Source organism: Engraulis encrasicolus, chromosome 11, assembly GCF_034702125.1.
Source record: "Engraulis encrasicolus isolate BLACKSEA-1 chromosome 11, IST_EnEncr_1.0, whole genome shotgun sequence".
Lineage (NCBI taxonomy): Eukaryota > Metazoa > Chordata > Actinopteri > Clupeiformes > Engraulidae > Engraulis > Engraulis encrasicolus.
Window position 1 is genome coordinate 43,393,983 of NC_085867.1, and position 15,000 is coordinate 43,408,982.

Below are 15,000 nucleotides of genomic sequence, written 5' to 3' on the forward strand. Positions count from 1 at the left end.
CCTCCTCTATGGCAGTGAATGCTGGACCCTGAAGCCAACCCTAGAGAAATCCCTTGATGGGTGCTACACCAGGATGCTGCATGCAGTGTTTAACATCAGCGATAGTGCACATGTAACCAATGAAATCTTGTGCAAGGGAATGCCAAGGGTGAGCGAAAAAATTGCTGTAAGGAGAATGAGACTTGCAGGACATTGGCAAAGGCACCCAGAACTGCCAGCCAGCAAATTGGTGCTGTGGGAACCGTCGCATGGGTGCCGGTCAAGAGGACGTCCCACAATAACTTATTTGGACATACAAAAGAAGGACGCAGGAACCCAGAGTACCAGTGAATTGAAAAGATGTATGGAGAATCGGGATGATTGGAAGCAACGATGGAAGGCTCGTCTGAGGACGACCTAGAGAGAATCGAATTGCATCGTATCGTAGGGCATTCTTAAGTATCAAAAATAATCGAATCGCTGGCCCCTGCCCAGCAATGCCCTAGCTCCATAACATAGTAGAAGTGGAAAAGTAATAGGAAGAGCCCAATCGAATCGCATCTCATCGAATAATAAGACATCGATATTGAATCATATCATCATAGAGGCTGTGATTTACACCACTAATGTTGGCATGGGACAAAATTTACTGCTTCAGAAACTTCCCATATGGAATGGCACCAAATTGTTACTGTGGTCCGTTTCATGAAGCATTTTGCAATATGTGCCTGATTATGTAATTTAGAAATAGGCCAACTGATATTTATTTCTCCCTTCCAAATTGAAATGTACAGAACAAATTTTTATTTAAAAAGTTTGTGTCTGTTGTGCAGCATTTTCACTGTATTGATGTGTTTTCCAAACATAGTAGTCCAGGATGAAAGCCCTCCCAATACGTGTCAATACGAGTGCATGCAAAGCAGAACAACATCATTTCCACGTCTGCGATGACAAACGCCAGACTTCCTCAGCATAAATGACTCAATAAGTGTCTCTCTCTCTCTCTCTATTTGAAAATGTGGGTCAAGCCTCAATGCCTTCATGGGGGGAAGCCAACACATTGGGGGTGCAAAAAGGTCAGTTGTTCTGGGCACAGAAGAGGCTCGACATTAGGTCCTCATTACATCGGCAGGGGCTTTCAGACGACTTTGTCCTGGCCCTGACCAGAGCTATCATCGGCTCTGCCTTTCCGGACAGCACAGCCGAGCAATTTGCACACATGATTTAGGTTCCAAAAATCAAATCTCAGCAAAGGCGACTTTTTTTCACCTCTTTCATGTCACACTATGAACCTCAGTTTGAATTCAAAGATGTTCTATTTCAAGCCATTCACAGAGAAAGGCATGGCAGCTGTTATACATCAGCATTCATGGTGTGACATATAGTAAAGTGTAAATCTTAGGTCAAGTCCGCATGAATAATGCAGAGTAAGAACATGAGGAAGTCTGTCTTGTTTGGAAGGAGAATTCTTATGATGCTGTAGTAGGCCAAAGTTAGCCATGTGTGTAATGCAGCTGATTGCTAGCCAACAGTTTTGTTATGCAGCTGGCCAAATAGTGAGATTTTGTGGATCAACAATGTAAAGTCAACACCAGGCTTCAAAAAAAAGAAACAAATGGGTGCCTGGTGTTTTAGACGTTATTTTGCGGTTGCCTCCAATGTCATATTGAAAGACATTTTGTTGTTCCAGTTTACTTTACAGAGTCCAGCAACCAATGTTATTGGGATTAGGACAAATAGTGAAGTTTTGATCAGAATGTGTGTCTTGCAGTTTTAGTAATAATGGGGTTTTTCGTCGTCATCATCATGTGTGTGTGCAGTTTTATTTTGAGATTGCACAGCAGAATAGATGCTGAGTCTGGTCCTGCCTCAATATGTTTGCCGGCTGGCTGTGATCTGCCAAACCTAATCTCCTGCGTCTGGACATTAAAGTGCTGCCCTAATCAGGTGTGTCAGTGGCATGTCCAAAGAGTGCACGCAGAATTTTTTTTTTTTGATACTGGCCTGTAAGACAAGGCTCCTGTTATAAATGTCTTGCTACCAGAATGGCAGCGACCAAGAGAGTTAGTGAAGGCTCTGTGTAATCTCATAGTAGTCCAGCGCTGTGGCAGTTAAGTCTTTTCATCAGCTATTACCGTAAAGCGCTCCACTGGTGGAACGCTCTGCATTACAGTATGAGGCTATGCAATAGCCAGTGTGCTTATGCATGCAAAGCTTTTTGAACGTTTTGGATATGTGTTGCTGAATGTTGAATAAATCATAAATTATATGCAATGGGCCTAATTCAGGGCTATGATTCAGAATGACAAAATGTGTGTAGGGTTTTGAAAATGTGCTTGAAATAGCCTGTCTGATTTGACAGATGCTGATTGAAGGACTCTGAATCCCCTTTTCAGTTAATGACCAACCTACTTATAAATCTATTAATATCAAAATGACTATGTTTTCAAGTATGCTTTAACATATTGCAAACCATGATGCACTGCAGTTCAGGATAGGATGCAAGCCTTTGTTTCAGACAATGATGAACAAAAGCACAAAGCTGTTCCTTACTCAATATGACTTGGGAACAACAAAATACTCAAGTAGCAAAAGCATCACTTTTCGCCAACGCTCAACACATCACAATTTTATGTTTTAATCTGTCTTTACTCAAACCACACAATATGCAGTGCAAGTTCAGAAAATAAAACAGACATGGAGCTACAATATTGTCCATTAAAATGCAAATATGATTTTATTTAACCTGACATACAGAGCAGTACAAGCTTCTTTATTTTGTTTTATTAGAACATAAACTACCGTCCCATCTACGTATATGGTTATACATGCATATGAATATCGAACGTAAAATATTGTTTTATTGTTGTCGATATAGCCTTGAAAGTGGTCAGAGCTGCTCCTTTATGACTGTGGTGTAGCATAATGCTTGTTTCAGCAATTCAAAATAGAAAAGAAACCTTTTTTTCATAGGCCCACAGTCTTGTAAAAATAGACCCAATATAAAGACACCTGTCCAGTTTTTTTGTGAAGCAGCTTAACACGTCTCCCTTAAGTGCTTAAGTGCAGTTACCATTGGGAGGTTCATTTAATGTCAAAAATGCCCTCTGGCAATTCCTCACCCTTTTAGCCATTTTGTGTTTTCTTCTCCGCCTTATTAATATAGTACACTGTCTCCATCACTTCTAGCTCATGCTGATTGTCCTACACAGAAATTGTATGGACATTTGTGGGTTTATGTACTCTTAAAGTGTATCCATGCCTTATTGTATTGAAATTACATAGTGTATTAATATGGTAAGGTCATGTAATAGTGTTGTAATTGTATCAGTGGGAGTACTACCTCAACTTCTACTTTATATAGCCTATCTCTGCTTGTATGCTATGAGCAAATCGTGCTTAACTCAGTACAAATGCAACACATAGGCCTACTACATTTCTATTGAAACTGTGAGGGGTACATCACACAAAGTGTAAATAATTACTAGATAATTGTTGGGAAACAGGTTAACCTTGATAATCCTGTAACTGATACAAATTGACCTGAAATATGAAATCAAATTGGCAGGACACAATTTACCTTAAGTAGCCTCAATATCATGTTTTGTGTGATGATAGGATGCAAGAAATAAGACATTTCGTGTCATCCCCTCACACAGTGTGAGCTAGCCTAAGCCTACTCTATGTGCGAGACATCATATTTTTAGTGTCATGGCTGTGCACTACATACCCATGCAACATGGCCAGTTGTTGGCTGTTGTTGTGCTCCTCTCCTGCTCTCACCTGGATGTTGTTCTCTGAGAGCTGTCAGCTTGCATTATGGGGGACCTCACACAATGTGTAAATAAAAAAAACAGATCATTGTTGGAAAGGAGTTTTGCCTTGAGAATCCCATTTTGCTACTGATATTAACTGACCTAAAACATGTTGTCAAATTTACATGAAACAATTAAAGTAGCCTCAATATCATGCTTTTGTGCAAAATAACACATGTTGACCCCTGTGGTACAGCTGACACAGTGTTATTCTGCTAGGAATGTGCGAGACGTTCTATTTTAGTGTCGTAGCTACTGTATGCCTATATGCAGAGTCCTCCGCGGTCAGTCTGTCAGTTGTTGTGCTCCTCTTCTGCTCTCACCTGTGCGTCGCTCTCCCCGTGCTGTCAGCTTTCATTATGGGGGACGCAGCGTTGTGTCCCATACAGCCACGTGAGAAGCCCCTCTCACCTGTCATCTGTATTCATGGAGAATGTTCATTCATAACCGTCTGGAGGGAGTGACGGATATGTTGAGGGACATCTCTCAAAAGGCACCGACCGCGCTGAAGGTAGAGGTGGTAGAAGACCCAGCGCGCTCTGTGGAGTGGAGCAGACATACTGTACTGTACTGTACTGTATATGCCATGTGTTACTTCTCTCAGTCAAGGAAACACAGGTAACAATTCAATAGCTCCTACTGTAGTTATACTTTTTTAAACAGATATTTATGAGCTTTTATTATTTTATTATTTAGAGAGGACAGTGAGAGAGACAGGAAACGAGTGGAGTGGGGAGAGAGTGATTGGAAAGGATCAGGAAGTTAACGACCCCAGGCCGGAGTCAAACTTGTGTCTGCACTCTGCTGCGTAATGGCATGGCACACTAGCCGTCCCTACTGTAACTAAACTTTCCCCAAACGTTGCAGGTTGATAATCCTCAGAAACACTGTAAGCTAGTGTAGTATATCCACTGGTCCAGGGGCTAGATCTGCTAAACAGAACCCTCTGCTGCTGTAATCAATGCTGTGATCTGGAGCCATGTGGTCAGTCTGAAGTACCGTACACACGTTGGTTTCTGTGGGTCTTCTGGCATTTCCAAATTCAGTCTTGCCACATGTGCTACATCCTGACCAGAGGGCTTCTTATTTATTCTCCTGGTAATTTGAAAATGTGTGTGTTTGGGGTATATCGTGCAATGAGACAATCAGAGCAAACACTGGTTATTTGTTCCCCCATTCAGGGTCAGTGACAGCTTTGGCCGGGCCCATGCAGAGAAAAGTCATCTAAAAGGGCCGCCCTATCCAATACAGAGTACAATGCAATAAGGGACCCCTCTCCTCTCTCCCTGGGCCCAAGACAACTGACCTCTTTGTCCTCCACCGGCTTCCCTTCCCCTATTAGAGCCAGCTGCATGTGTATATTACATCTTGGCAGGTGGCTGATTGTAAAGGAGACTCTCCAAAAGCCGAGCGAAGACATCGGATGTGCTGCTCATCACGCATGAGGTCAAGATGTATGAGCAAACCATCACCGATGACGTCTGCAATCCAGCACCACACCTCACAATCTGTCATGTATACCAATTTATGTCCAAGGAGACGCATCTATGTTGCATGTAAACAACACACAACACAACACAGTGCGGTGCGGTGCAGCCACATCAGAAACAGACATAGCGCAGCTATTTGAATACAACCCTCCCCACCCCTTCCATTCATGACCTGACTTGATCCAAGCAGCTGAATCCAATTTTCAGCTGTCCAGCCAGTCTCTGTTGCAGCGTATGCTTTCATTTGTTTTCAATTGAATTGAGACTTCACCCAGCATTGTAGGTATGATGGATGGATGGCTATGGTCCCCATTCCTGCACCCTCTTCTCCTGGGTGATGGAGTGGGATCTCTTTAAGTTGATGTACTGTACTGTGTATATATGTGGCTGTTGCTGCCTGGTGTTGCACAATCCTCCATGTTATGTATGTAATGTTTTACACCTTTGGCCCTACTGGCAACGCAGTATGCACCAAAAACTGCCATTTTTCACGCTCGCGTCACGTTCACGGGCAACATGGATTCTGAAGCTGCAACCAATATATCACAATATGACAACTAGTCACCTTGCTCTATTACCTCTGTACTTTATACAGGGTGATGTAGCACCTGACGGAGGATTTGTGTTGATTGGAGACATACAGCTGATGAAGTGAGTGGGTCAAGCACTGTATACTCTAACTCTGGTTTTAAAAGCATCTATTTTAGGGAGCGAAAACTCTGGCTCATGTGTAAACAAGAGGTCCAAATGGGTGCATTTATAAAAAATATCCATATATTCGTGTAAACAGGGTGTAGTTGTTGCTCTTGGGAAAAACAAATTGTGTCCTGACCCATGGTTGTTAGGCTCTATCTTCAGCTTAGGGCAGTGGAGCATTTTCTAACCACCAGTGTTCTTTGCTGACACAATCTGGAAATATGTAGGCCTACTGTAACACTAATCTAGGTACACGTATCTCTATAATACATTCTCAAAAATCATGTTGTTTTTTACATGGTCATAATGGAATAATTTGTGTAGGATTTTGACAACAGAGATTCATTTGTAGCATTTGGAATAAGACTGTAAGATAATAAAAGTGAAGCGCTGTGAATACTTTCCGGATTGACTGTATCTCTTTAATACATTCTCAAAAATCATGTTTTAAAGTCAAGTTGCGTGAAATTCTCAAGTGTGCCCTGCCTGTTAACCTTTTATTTTCATTTGTCATGTTCTTGAGACATAACGTCTGGGTGCAAAGCTGGGACACTTTATGTTGGCAAGGGATTCCCAATGTATTCCAACTTGGAGCCCACATGAAATTTCAGAAATGTACACCATCATGTAGGGTAGGCTATGTTTCCATTGGAGGCCTTCAAGTCTATCATTATGTGCCATGAGCCTCAAAATGGCATGTCCACATTGTGATAAGTTCAGATTTGTTGTTGCAAATGTCGCAGTGACCCTTTATTACGATACATGTGCTGAAGCAGAATTCCGGCCAATTTCAACATGCGATTATACACACTTGACTGATCAATACCCAAAGATGCAACGTTGTTTTGTTCAGCCCTAGCCCTCTAACTGGGGCATGGCTTGTACATGGTGTTTGGAACATGCTCCACATATCATGCCATAAAAATGAGAAGTGATGTAAGTCTGCTAATCATGCATAACTTTTGGGTAGCGAATAGCGATACATACAGTACAGCCAGATTGTCCATGTGGCATACAGTGCATTTGCCCGGTGGACTGTGGATGATTTTGGCCTGGTCCTCCCTAGAGCATGACACGGGAGTGGATTTTCACTCCCGTCCCATCCCGGTCCCAGAAAAAAAATCCCATCCTGTCCCATCCCGGACTGGAGTAAAATAAATAAATCCCATCCCGTCCACTCCTGAAAAGAATGTCTCCCAATCCTGCCCACTCCCACTCAAAATCAACCCCAATCCCGACCCACAGGAATTCCTGAAAAATGTCATCCTCTAGTCTTCCCCTCAATGTAGTGGTATCAGTCCTCCTGTCGCCACAGCTGATCTCTCAGAGTCAGATTTGAATCTTCATTTTGGTTGTTGTGGTCAAAATAGCTCGTAATAGATGACTGAAAATGTTGTCACAGGCTTCCTACTGTAATCTCTAAATGCCTGGTGGTCCAGTGTTGACTGAAAATGCCCGGTCTCATTTTTTTACCCAGTCCATCCCCGAGTACAGTACATTACTAACAACATTACTGCTCTCTCCAAGGTATTTGGGCATCATGCGGGCCCCTCTCCATTTTGAAAATGTTGCAATTCAAATTCAAATTTAAATGTACAAGTGTTCGAATAAATACGGCACTGCATTTACTAACTAATAATAATACACATTCACACTCATTCCATGACTTGCTGTCTACTCTCTCCGAGGTACTATACTTGGGCATCACGTTTTTTTTTGTAAATGTGGCAATTTTGCTAGTTTTTGTTAATTTCCACACATCACTGCACTTACGAATAATACAGTATGCATTCGCACTAACTAATACCTGCTGTCTGCTATCTGTTGAAGGTACCTGGGCATCACGCGGCCCCTCACCTACCCGGCACGCCAGAGCGGCCCGCTGATGGCCAAGATGATCGCGGGAGTGTGGCTGGCCTCGGCCTCCATCACGCTGCCGCCCTTCTGCGGCTGGGCGCGCAACATCAACGCGGCGGGCGTGTGCCTGATCAGCCAGGACGTGGGCTACACGCTCTACTCCACGGCCGTGGCCTTCTACATCCCCATGGCCGTCATGCTCATCATGTACTACAAGATCTTCAGGGCCGCCCGCAAGAGCGGCGCCAAGCACCGGCTGACCACCCTGCCACCGCGCCCAGCATGGCGAGAGCCAGCTCCGCCACTGCCACCGCCATCACCATCACCATCACCACCAGATGGCGCTGTGGTGGGGATGGCAACAGCGGTGATGGCGTCGGGCGAAGGCGTCGGGCTACAGGGATTACGATGCGCCACCACCACCACAGGACCCCGGCCACCGTCTTCAGCACCAGCAGCAGCAGCAGTATCAGCAGCAGCTGTGGACAACACGTGGACTGCTGGGGGCCTGTCGTGTCTCCTGCACCACCACCACCACCACCATGGGCGTCGTAGCAACAGCTCGGTGTTCCGGCGCGAGCAGAAGGCGGCCACCACGCTGGGCGTGATCGTGGGCGTGTTCTCCGTCTGCTGGCTGCCGTTCTTCGTGCTGACCACCGTGCGTCCGTTTGTGTGCAGCAGCGGCGAGCCTTCTTGCAGCTGCGGGCCCGTGTGGCTGGAGCGCACGCTGGTCTGGCTGGGCTACGCCAACTCCCTCATGAACCCCTTCATCTACGCCTTCTTCAACCGGGACCTGCGTTCCACCTACTGGGACCTGCTGCGCTGCCGCTACCGCAACATCAACCGCCGCCTCTCGGCCATGGGGGTGCATGAAGCGCTGAGGGTGTGAGGAGAGGAGAGGAGAGGAGAGGAGAGGAGAGGAGAGGTGGCAAGAGAGCAGCAGATGGGTCATATCAGATGTGGTCCAATTGGACCTTAACACCTTCGCATAGTACAGAGCCTGTTGAAACATTTCTGTCACAAAAATGGTATAATGATGACCATGTCTTTATCTCTTACTTAAGACTGTCAGAATTGTCATAGCAATGTCGCTATGATGTAGTTGAGGTTTTTACGGCAAAGAGTGAATAGGCCCGTCCAAGAAAATAGGATGACTTTTGATGGTCTTGGTTGAACGGTTGGAGGTATGAATTCCGACACTTGAAGGAAAAATGTGCCCTGAGAAGTAAATAACGAACACTCTCCTGCAACCTCATCCATGGGCTTAAGAGGCCCTTGTGCAAGGCATCTATTCTCAATGTTGTTCCCAGGAACTCTTCTCAATAACCGTAAGTCATTCTGGAAAGGAGGGGGGTCAGCTAAAAGTCATGTAAATAAGACGATGATGTGAATTATGGTTTGGGAGCCACTGCATGACTAATACCAACTGGACGATTTCAGCTGTATTTACATGAAGTTTGGACCTTGTAAATTACAGGAGCATTCCATAGGAGGCAACTTGGACAAAACGTTGGTGTGTGGGGGAAGGGGTCTGAAATACATGAGAGATTCGAGGAATGGGAGGTTGGCCTGGCAACTATAATGAGTGGCAGATGGCACAGCCAATGGGCATGTGCGGGGACACAAGCCTCCTGGGTGTCTTTCTCTGTGTGTGTGTGATGCTAGCTGGTATTGGCAGCACACCCCAAGTGTCTGTCTGGGAAGGATACACAGAATAAACAGTCATTTGCTTTGACTTCACAAGCACAGGCCCTTGGCTCTTTGGCGTGTGTTTTACTGCGATGGCCGAGAGCACTCCGCTCGGTATCCTTTCTTCAGCACTGGCCACTGGGGAGGGAAACCAACCCCGTTAATCTCTCTGTCTGGCTCCTCCCCACTGTCTTCCTCTCTTCTCTTGTGCTTACAGTCTGAAAAGAAAGTCAATTTTCAAAACATGAATATTTACACTCTGGAGATTCTCTTTGATGAGCATCCAGAGCTGCATGCATGGTGCTTGAGCACAGGAAAGACGGATAATCAGGACATAATATATTCCCAGATTCATGGGGATTCTGTGATTAAGAAGTTTAAAAAGAGACCTCCATTTGCCATCTGATGTTATTGTCAGTTCATGCTGTCTAAAGAGAATGCTTGTAACTATGTGCTGTATATGGAAAAATGTGTTGCGGGTATAACTTGAAAACTTTTGGCCTGTAAAATGTTCGAATATCAGTGGTGATGTGCTTAGTTCAGGCTTAACCTATACATTGTCTCTGAATTTGCATGACTATTTTATACAGACTTATTGTCACACAGTGTATCATAGTCACCTATACTAAATAATGTAAGTTCGATGTGAATTTGCTATCCAAGCCCATCACTAAGCAGTATAAGTGGTCAATTCAGAAAGTCATTTAGAGTAGTCAACAATATTTGACACAGGTGAATCCCACCTAGATCCCTCCTGGCGTTGACAAGAGTGGTAGAAGTCTCCGTTCAAAACTCCGGGTTTAAAAATATGCCTAAAATGCACCTGTCACAATAGTGCTTTTAATTTTTATCGACATGCTGTGTTAAATGTAGCCTACTACATAAACAATTTAAAATATCCGTGTTTAAAACTATCCACATATGTGGGTCAAAGACGTCTTTGTCATTCAGTGTTACGGACACCTTCCGCCGACTGTAACTGCAAAAAAAAAACATGATTTTTAAATTGTTTCAAATGAATGGATGACAGCCGAGGCTTTCATGAATTCCCTGTAACAATAAACACTGTTGGGAAAGTTACTCAAAAACTGTAATGCACTACTTATTACATGTTACTGTCATTTAAAAGTAATGCCTTACATTACAACATTACTTTTTTTAAAAAGTAAGGCATTACACTACTTTTGCATTACTTTAGCCAAAATTACTGGAAATAAGGATCTACAGTGCAAATTTATGAGGTGGCATGACCTTCAACTGCCATCCACAAGTCGTTTTGGAAGCCTGCAGACTGAAAACCAACATTTTCAGGAATTGCATCTTACCCACATACAATAGGCCTATTGATTCACCAATACAATGATTAATCCTTTCTCTTCTTACCACACCTTACCATGCACACCAGCGCCGGGTTTAAAAAAAAAAATCTATTACGGACGCATGCAGCACAGGCTCCGTTGCAATTGGCTGAAACAAAGCCACCTCACTGCACTACGAGTTTGAAAAGTATTATTGATAAAAAAGCAGATGCATGCATTGCTACAGTAGGCCCATTTTGAATATTATTTCTAATTATATAGCCTACAGCACCCCGGGGAAAATGTCTTATCAATGAACGAAATTATAGGCGAAAAAAATGATTGCGAGGATACCAGCCAGTCAGTTTGCAAGCTCGTGGCTCGCCTGAATCATGTGACTTTGTGCGGAGATCAGTTTGTCACTCACTCACAACTCTAGAACTAGAATTAGGCCTACAGTGTGCATTTAACTGAAATGTTCTTGGCGTCCTTATTTTCAATGAAGTCAAAGTAGTGGTCATATATAGGCCTAGGCCTACCCATCTTGAAAACGAGCAAGCTGGATCTTCTGGATCGGTCATCCTTTGTCAGCCTGCCATTTCGAGAGAAGAAGCGTGAAAGAAGAAGCAATGTTCTGCGTGGAACTTTAAAATCTCTGCGCGGACGTAGGCCTACTATCAGATGCAATAGCTGATCTTGCGGTGATCCGCGAACATTGTAAAAAGAAAACAAAATACCCACACAAAATGTAGGTGAAAAAAATGTGTTGTAATGTGCAAGTTACTCGCATTGTAACGAGGACATATTACCGATTTTTTCCCCTGTAATCAGTTACATTACTGAGTTACTCAAAAATGTAATGCATTACAGTAATTAGTTACTTTTGTAACTCGTTACTCCCAACACTGACAATAAATAAATAAAAAGAGTCATGTTTTTTACAGTTGCAGTCAGCAGAAGGCATCCGTTACACTGAATGACAATGCCATTTTGCACGTCTTTGACCCATGTTTAAATAACATCTACAGTACGTCCACCATACCTGATACATATGAATCCCACCTGAGTCCCACAAGGCTTTGGTGCATTATTTAACTAGTTGGGAACTAGCCTGGTTCACACCAGACGGTGTGTGTGTAGCTCTGCTCCGCCAGGGGGCGCCAAAGCTACACACACACCGTCTGGTGTGAACCAGGCTAGTTGGGAACAGTTGGTTTAGAAAAATATGAAATCAACTGTGAGGAGTCCACATCCAGAAGAAATGGTCACCTATCTCCTTCTGCAGCGCTGAATGTGTAACGCTTGCTATATTGTCAACCAAGAAGACCGCCAAAATTATATTCTATTCAAAATTGAATCAGAGATCAAAGTTATAAGTTGCAGAACACTTTTGATTTGTGCGTTTTGTGACCACCTCAATTATTTTTTAACGAGTGAACTCATATCACATAGCAGGGTTTTACTCTTTGATACCACAATCTCCATGTCTCCCGAGAAGAGAGATGCTTTATGAAGAATGAACATTCGCTAGACTTAAGGGTAAATAAAATAGACAAAAAACTTTAAAAATCTTGAAAAACAAGTGGTTCTTGTTATCTATAGCCTACAAGTAATTGGGTCATACAAGTGGTTCTTCTTATCTGTACAGCAATCAATTAGGGAAATTCCAAAGAGAGAGGTATCCAGTCTTTGCCAATGTTTTTCCATGCGTAAATCAAGAGAGCACATAAAAGGAAGACCTTGACTTCCAATGATAGTTGGCAGAACTTGGGGAAAACCATCACTCACAATAATTTGTAGAATTGCTGTGATAACACTTTGAAATGAGTGGCCTTGGTATTGTGCCATATCATGAAAACTTCACTTAAAGGAGAAGTCCACTTTTTTGAACATTAAGGCCATTTTCTGAGTGGTCTGCAAAGTTTTAGAGTCCCCCTCACCATTTATTTCATGTTTGCTGCACTCTCTGTTATTTGGCTGATTTGGATTTCATCTCAACCAGCTTTAGAATGGCCGTCTATGGGCACCTGCAAGTCTGCTCTTAAAATCACCTTAAACATTTGTTTTTGAAAGTCTACAGCTCCCAAAGTGGTTAGGGATGTTCACTAGCAGTCCCTAACAAGTTTCAAAGCGAAATATGGCTTCTGTCATTTTTTATTTGCCATTTTGTGAAAGAAAGTGAAAGTGAAACTTAACTTTCAAATTGCTACATAAAACACACATAAAACATGACAGATGCCATATTTCACTACAAAAATTGTTAAGGAACACCAGTGAATACTGCTGAACACTTAGTGAGTTGCATATTCTTGAAAACAAATGTTAAAGGTGATTTTAAGAACAGAGTTGCAGGTGCCCATAGACGGCCATTCTAAAGCTGGTTGAGATCAAATCTAAATAAGCCAAATAACAGAGACTGCAGCAAACATGAAATAAACGGTGTGGGGGACTCTAAAACATTGCAGACCTCTCAGAAAATGGCCTTAATGTTCAAAAAAGTGGACTTCTCCTTTAACGAGGTACAACATTTATAATATCCGTGTGATATTGCTTGATAAGAACAATAGTTAGTTCTCTCTGTTTCAAAGCATGACACAGCTGGTTAGATGCAACTGAACGATGATAGGAACACTATTGCCTCCCATCCCATTTATTTCAATGAAGTTTGTGCTTGACGAAATTGAAGTCATCAATTCCTTTTATCTCTTGTCTGGTGTCCTGCTGTGCACAATATTCGTTGCCGTTTCTTTTCTAATGGATCCAATCCTGGGATCAGATGTGAGGTGCGTGCTTGTAGCATACAGTGCAGATTGTGTTGTAAAAATCTGGAGTGCTGATAAATGTTTGTATATTTTGAAATAAACCGCCATGTTCATGAATATTCTGTTAGATTTTCATGATCTTCATCAACATACTTCCCATATAAGTTTCCATGTTTCTGTTACTAGAGGAAATGAAACTGAATACATTAACACTAATAACGTGGTGTTTATTCTGTTCCTCGGTTCAACTGATAGCTTTTGCATGTGCCATACAGTGCATGCTTAAACACAGCTGGATGCATATTTAGCCTACACAAAAATTATAGTAATTATATGAGTGTCGTTATGCAGCAAGTAAATATAATTTTATAGGTTCAGGTAATGAGACATATGAAGATATAAAGATGTTCCTTTGCATCTGTTGTATGTTGTTTATGTGCATGAACTGAGAAATTATATGGTTATCCCTCTTTGGCCGCTGCCCATAAATAATAATGTTATTTCACAAGCAGTTGAAGCTGTACATAAACCAAAATATATATATTTTGGAAGGAAGAGGACAGAGAAAGAGACACTTTCAGACTAGCCAATAAAAGAAGCAAACACACTATGTGTAGCCAAGGCAGCACTGAGACTAAAAGACACATCCTTGTGTTAAACGGCCCCCTCACACAAACCATTTTCAACAAATCTTGGCTCACAGCCACAACACTGCTCCACAATAACATTACACTTTTAACACAGCAGTCACCGTAACCCTTCGCAGCATTAAGCAACAGATGACCAAAGACAGCATTTGTATTTATTTGAACTGAAAATTAAGGTTATACATTTGGCTTGCAACATCCAATGGAAATGTACACTGTATGGTAGAAGGTCTGATTTCTCTGAGTTTGTTCAGATACTATGAGAATATCATAAAACCACCCATAGGACTCATAGAAAACCTCTCTGCCACCAAGCAATTTTAATTTCCCCATATTATACATTATCCAAATATTTCAAAACAGCTTAAGTTCCCTAGGACAGCTGAAAATGAGTGCAGTCATAAAAAAAGACATACAGCACTCCTGTAATACAAATAATACACATTTTCTGCTTGATTAATTATGCAGTTAATGGAATGCAGGACTAACCTAATGTACATTCCAATACGTACACACGCACACACGTACACATGCAGGCACGCACACACTACCACTTCCACTCTCCCATTAAGCTGTCTGCTACAGTCGCAGAGCAGTGCAGAGCAGTGCAGCGAAAAAGAAAAGGAAAAACAAACTTTTGGGGTCACCAGGGGACACCACAACAGTGTTCCAGTGACTAATATGTCTGATATTTCTTGATGTCCTGGAGCGAGCCCCCAGGGATGTTTGGTGTCAACACCTCAGCTAAAGCCCCTCACGCCTTACAC

The 15,000-nt window shown here is 42.7% G+C and overlaps 1 protein-coding gene across 1 annotated transcript in view; it reads left to right on the forward strand.

Moving 5' to 3' along the window:
• LOC134457762 (5-hydroxytryptamine receptor 7) overlaps positions 1-8,726 on the forward strand; it is an 18,200-nt gene extending 9,474 nt beyond the window's left edge. The window contains exon 3 of the mRNA XM_063209735.1: positions 7,811-8,726. Coding sequence (XP_063065805.1) covers positions 7,811-8,726 — 916 coding nt within the window. The remainder of the gene's footprint in view (positions 1-7,810) is intronic.
• The last annotated feature ends 6,274 nt before the right edge of the window (positions 8,727-15,000 follow it).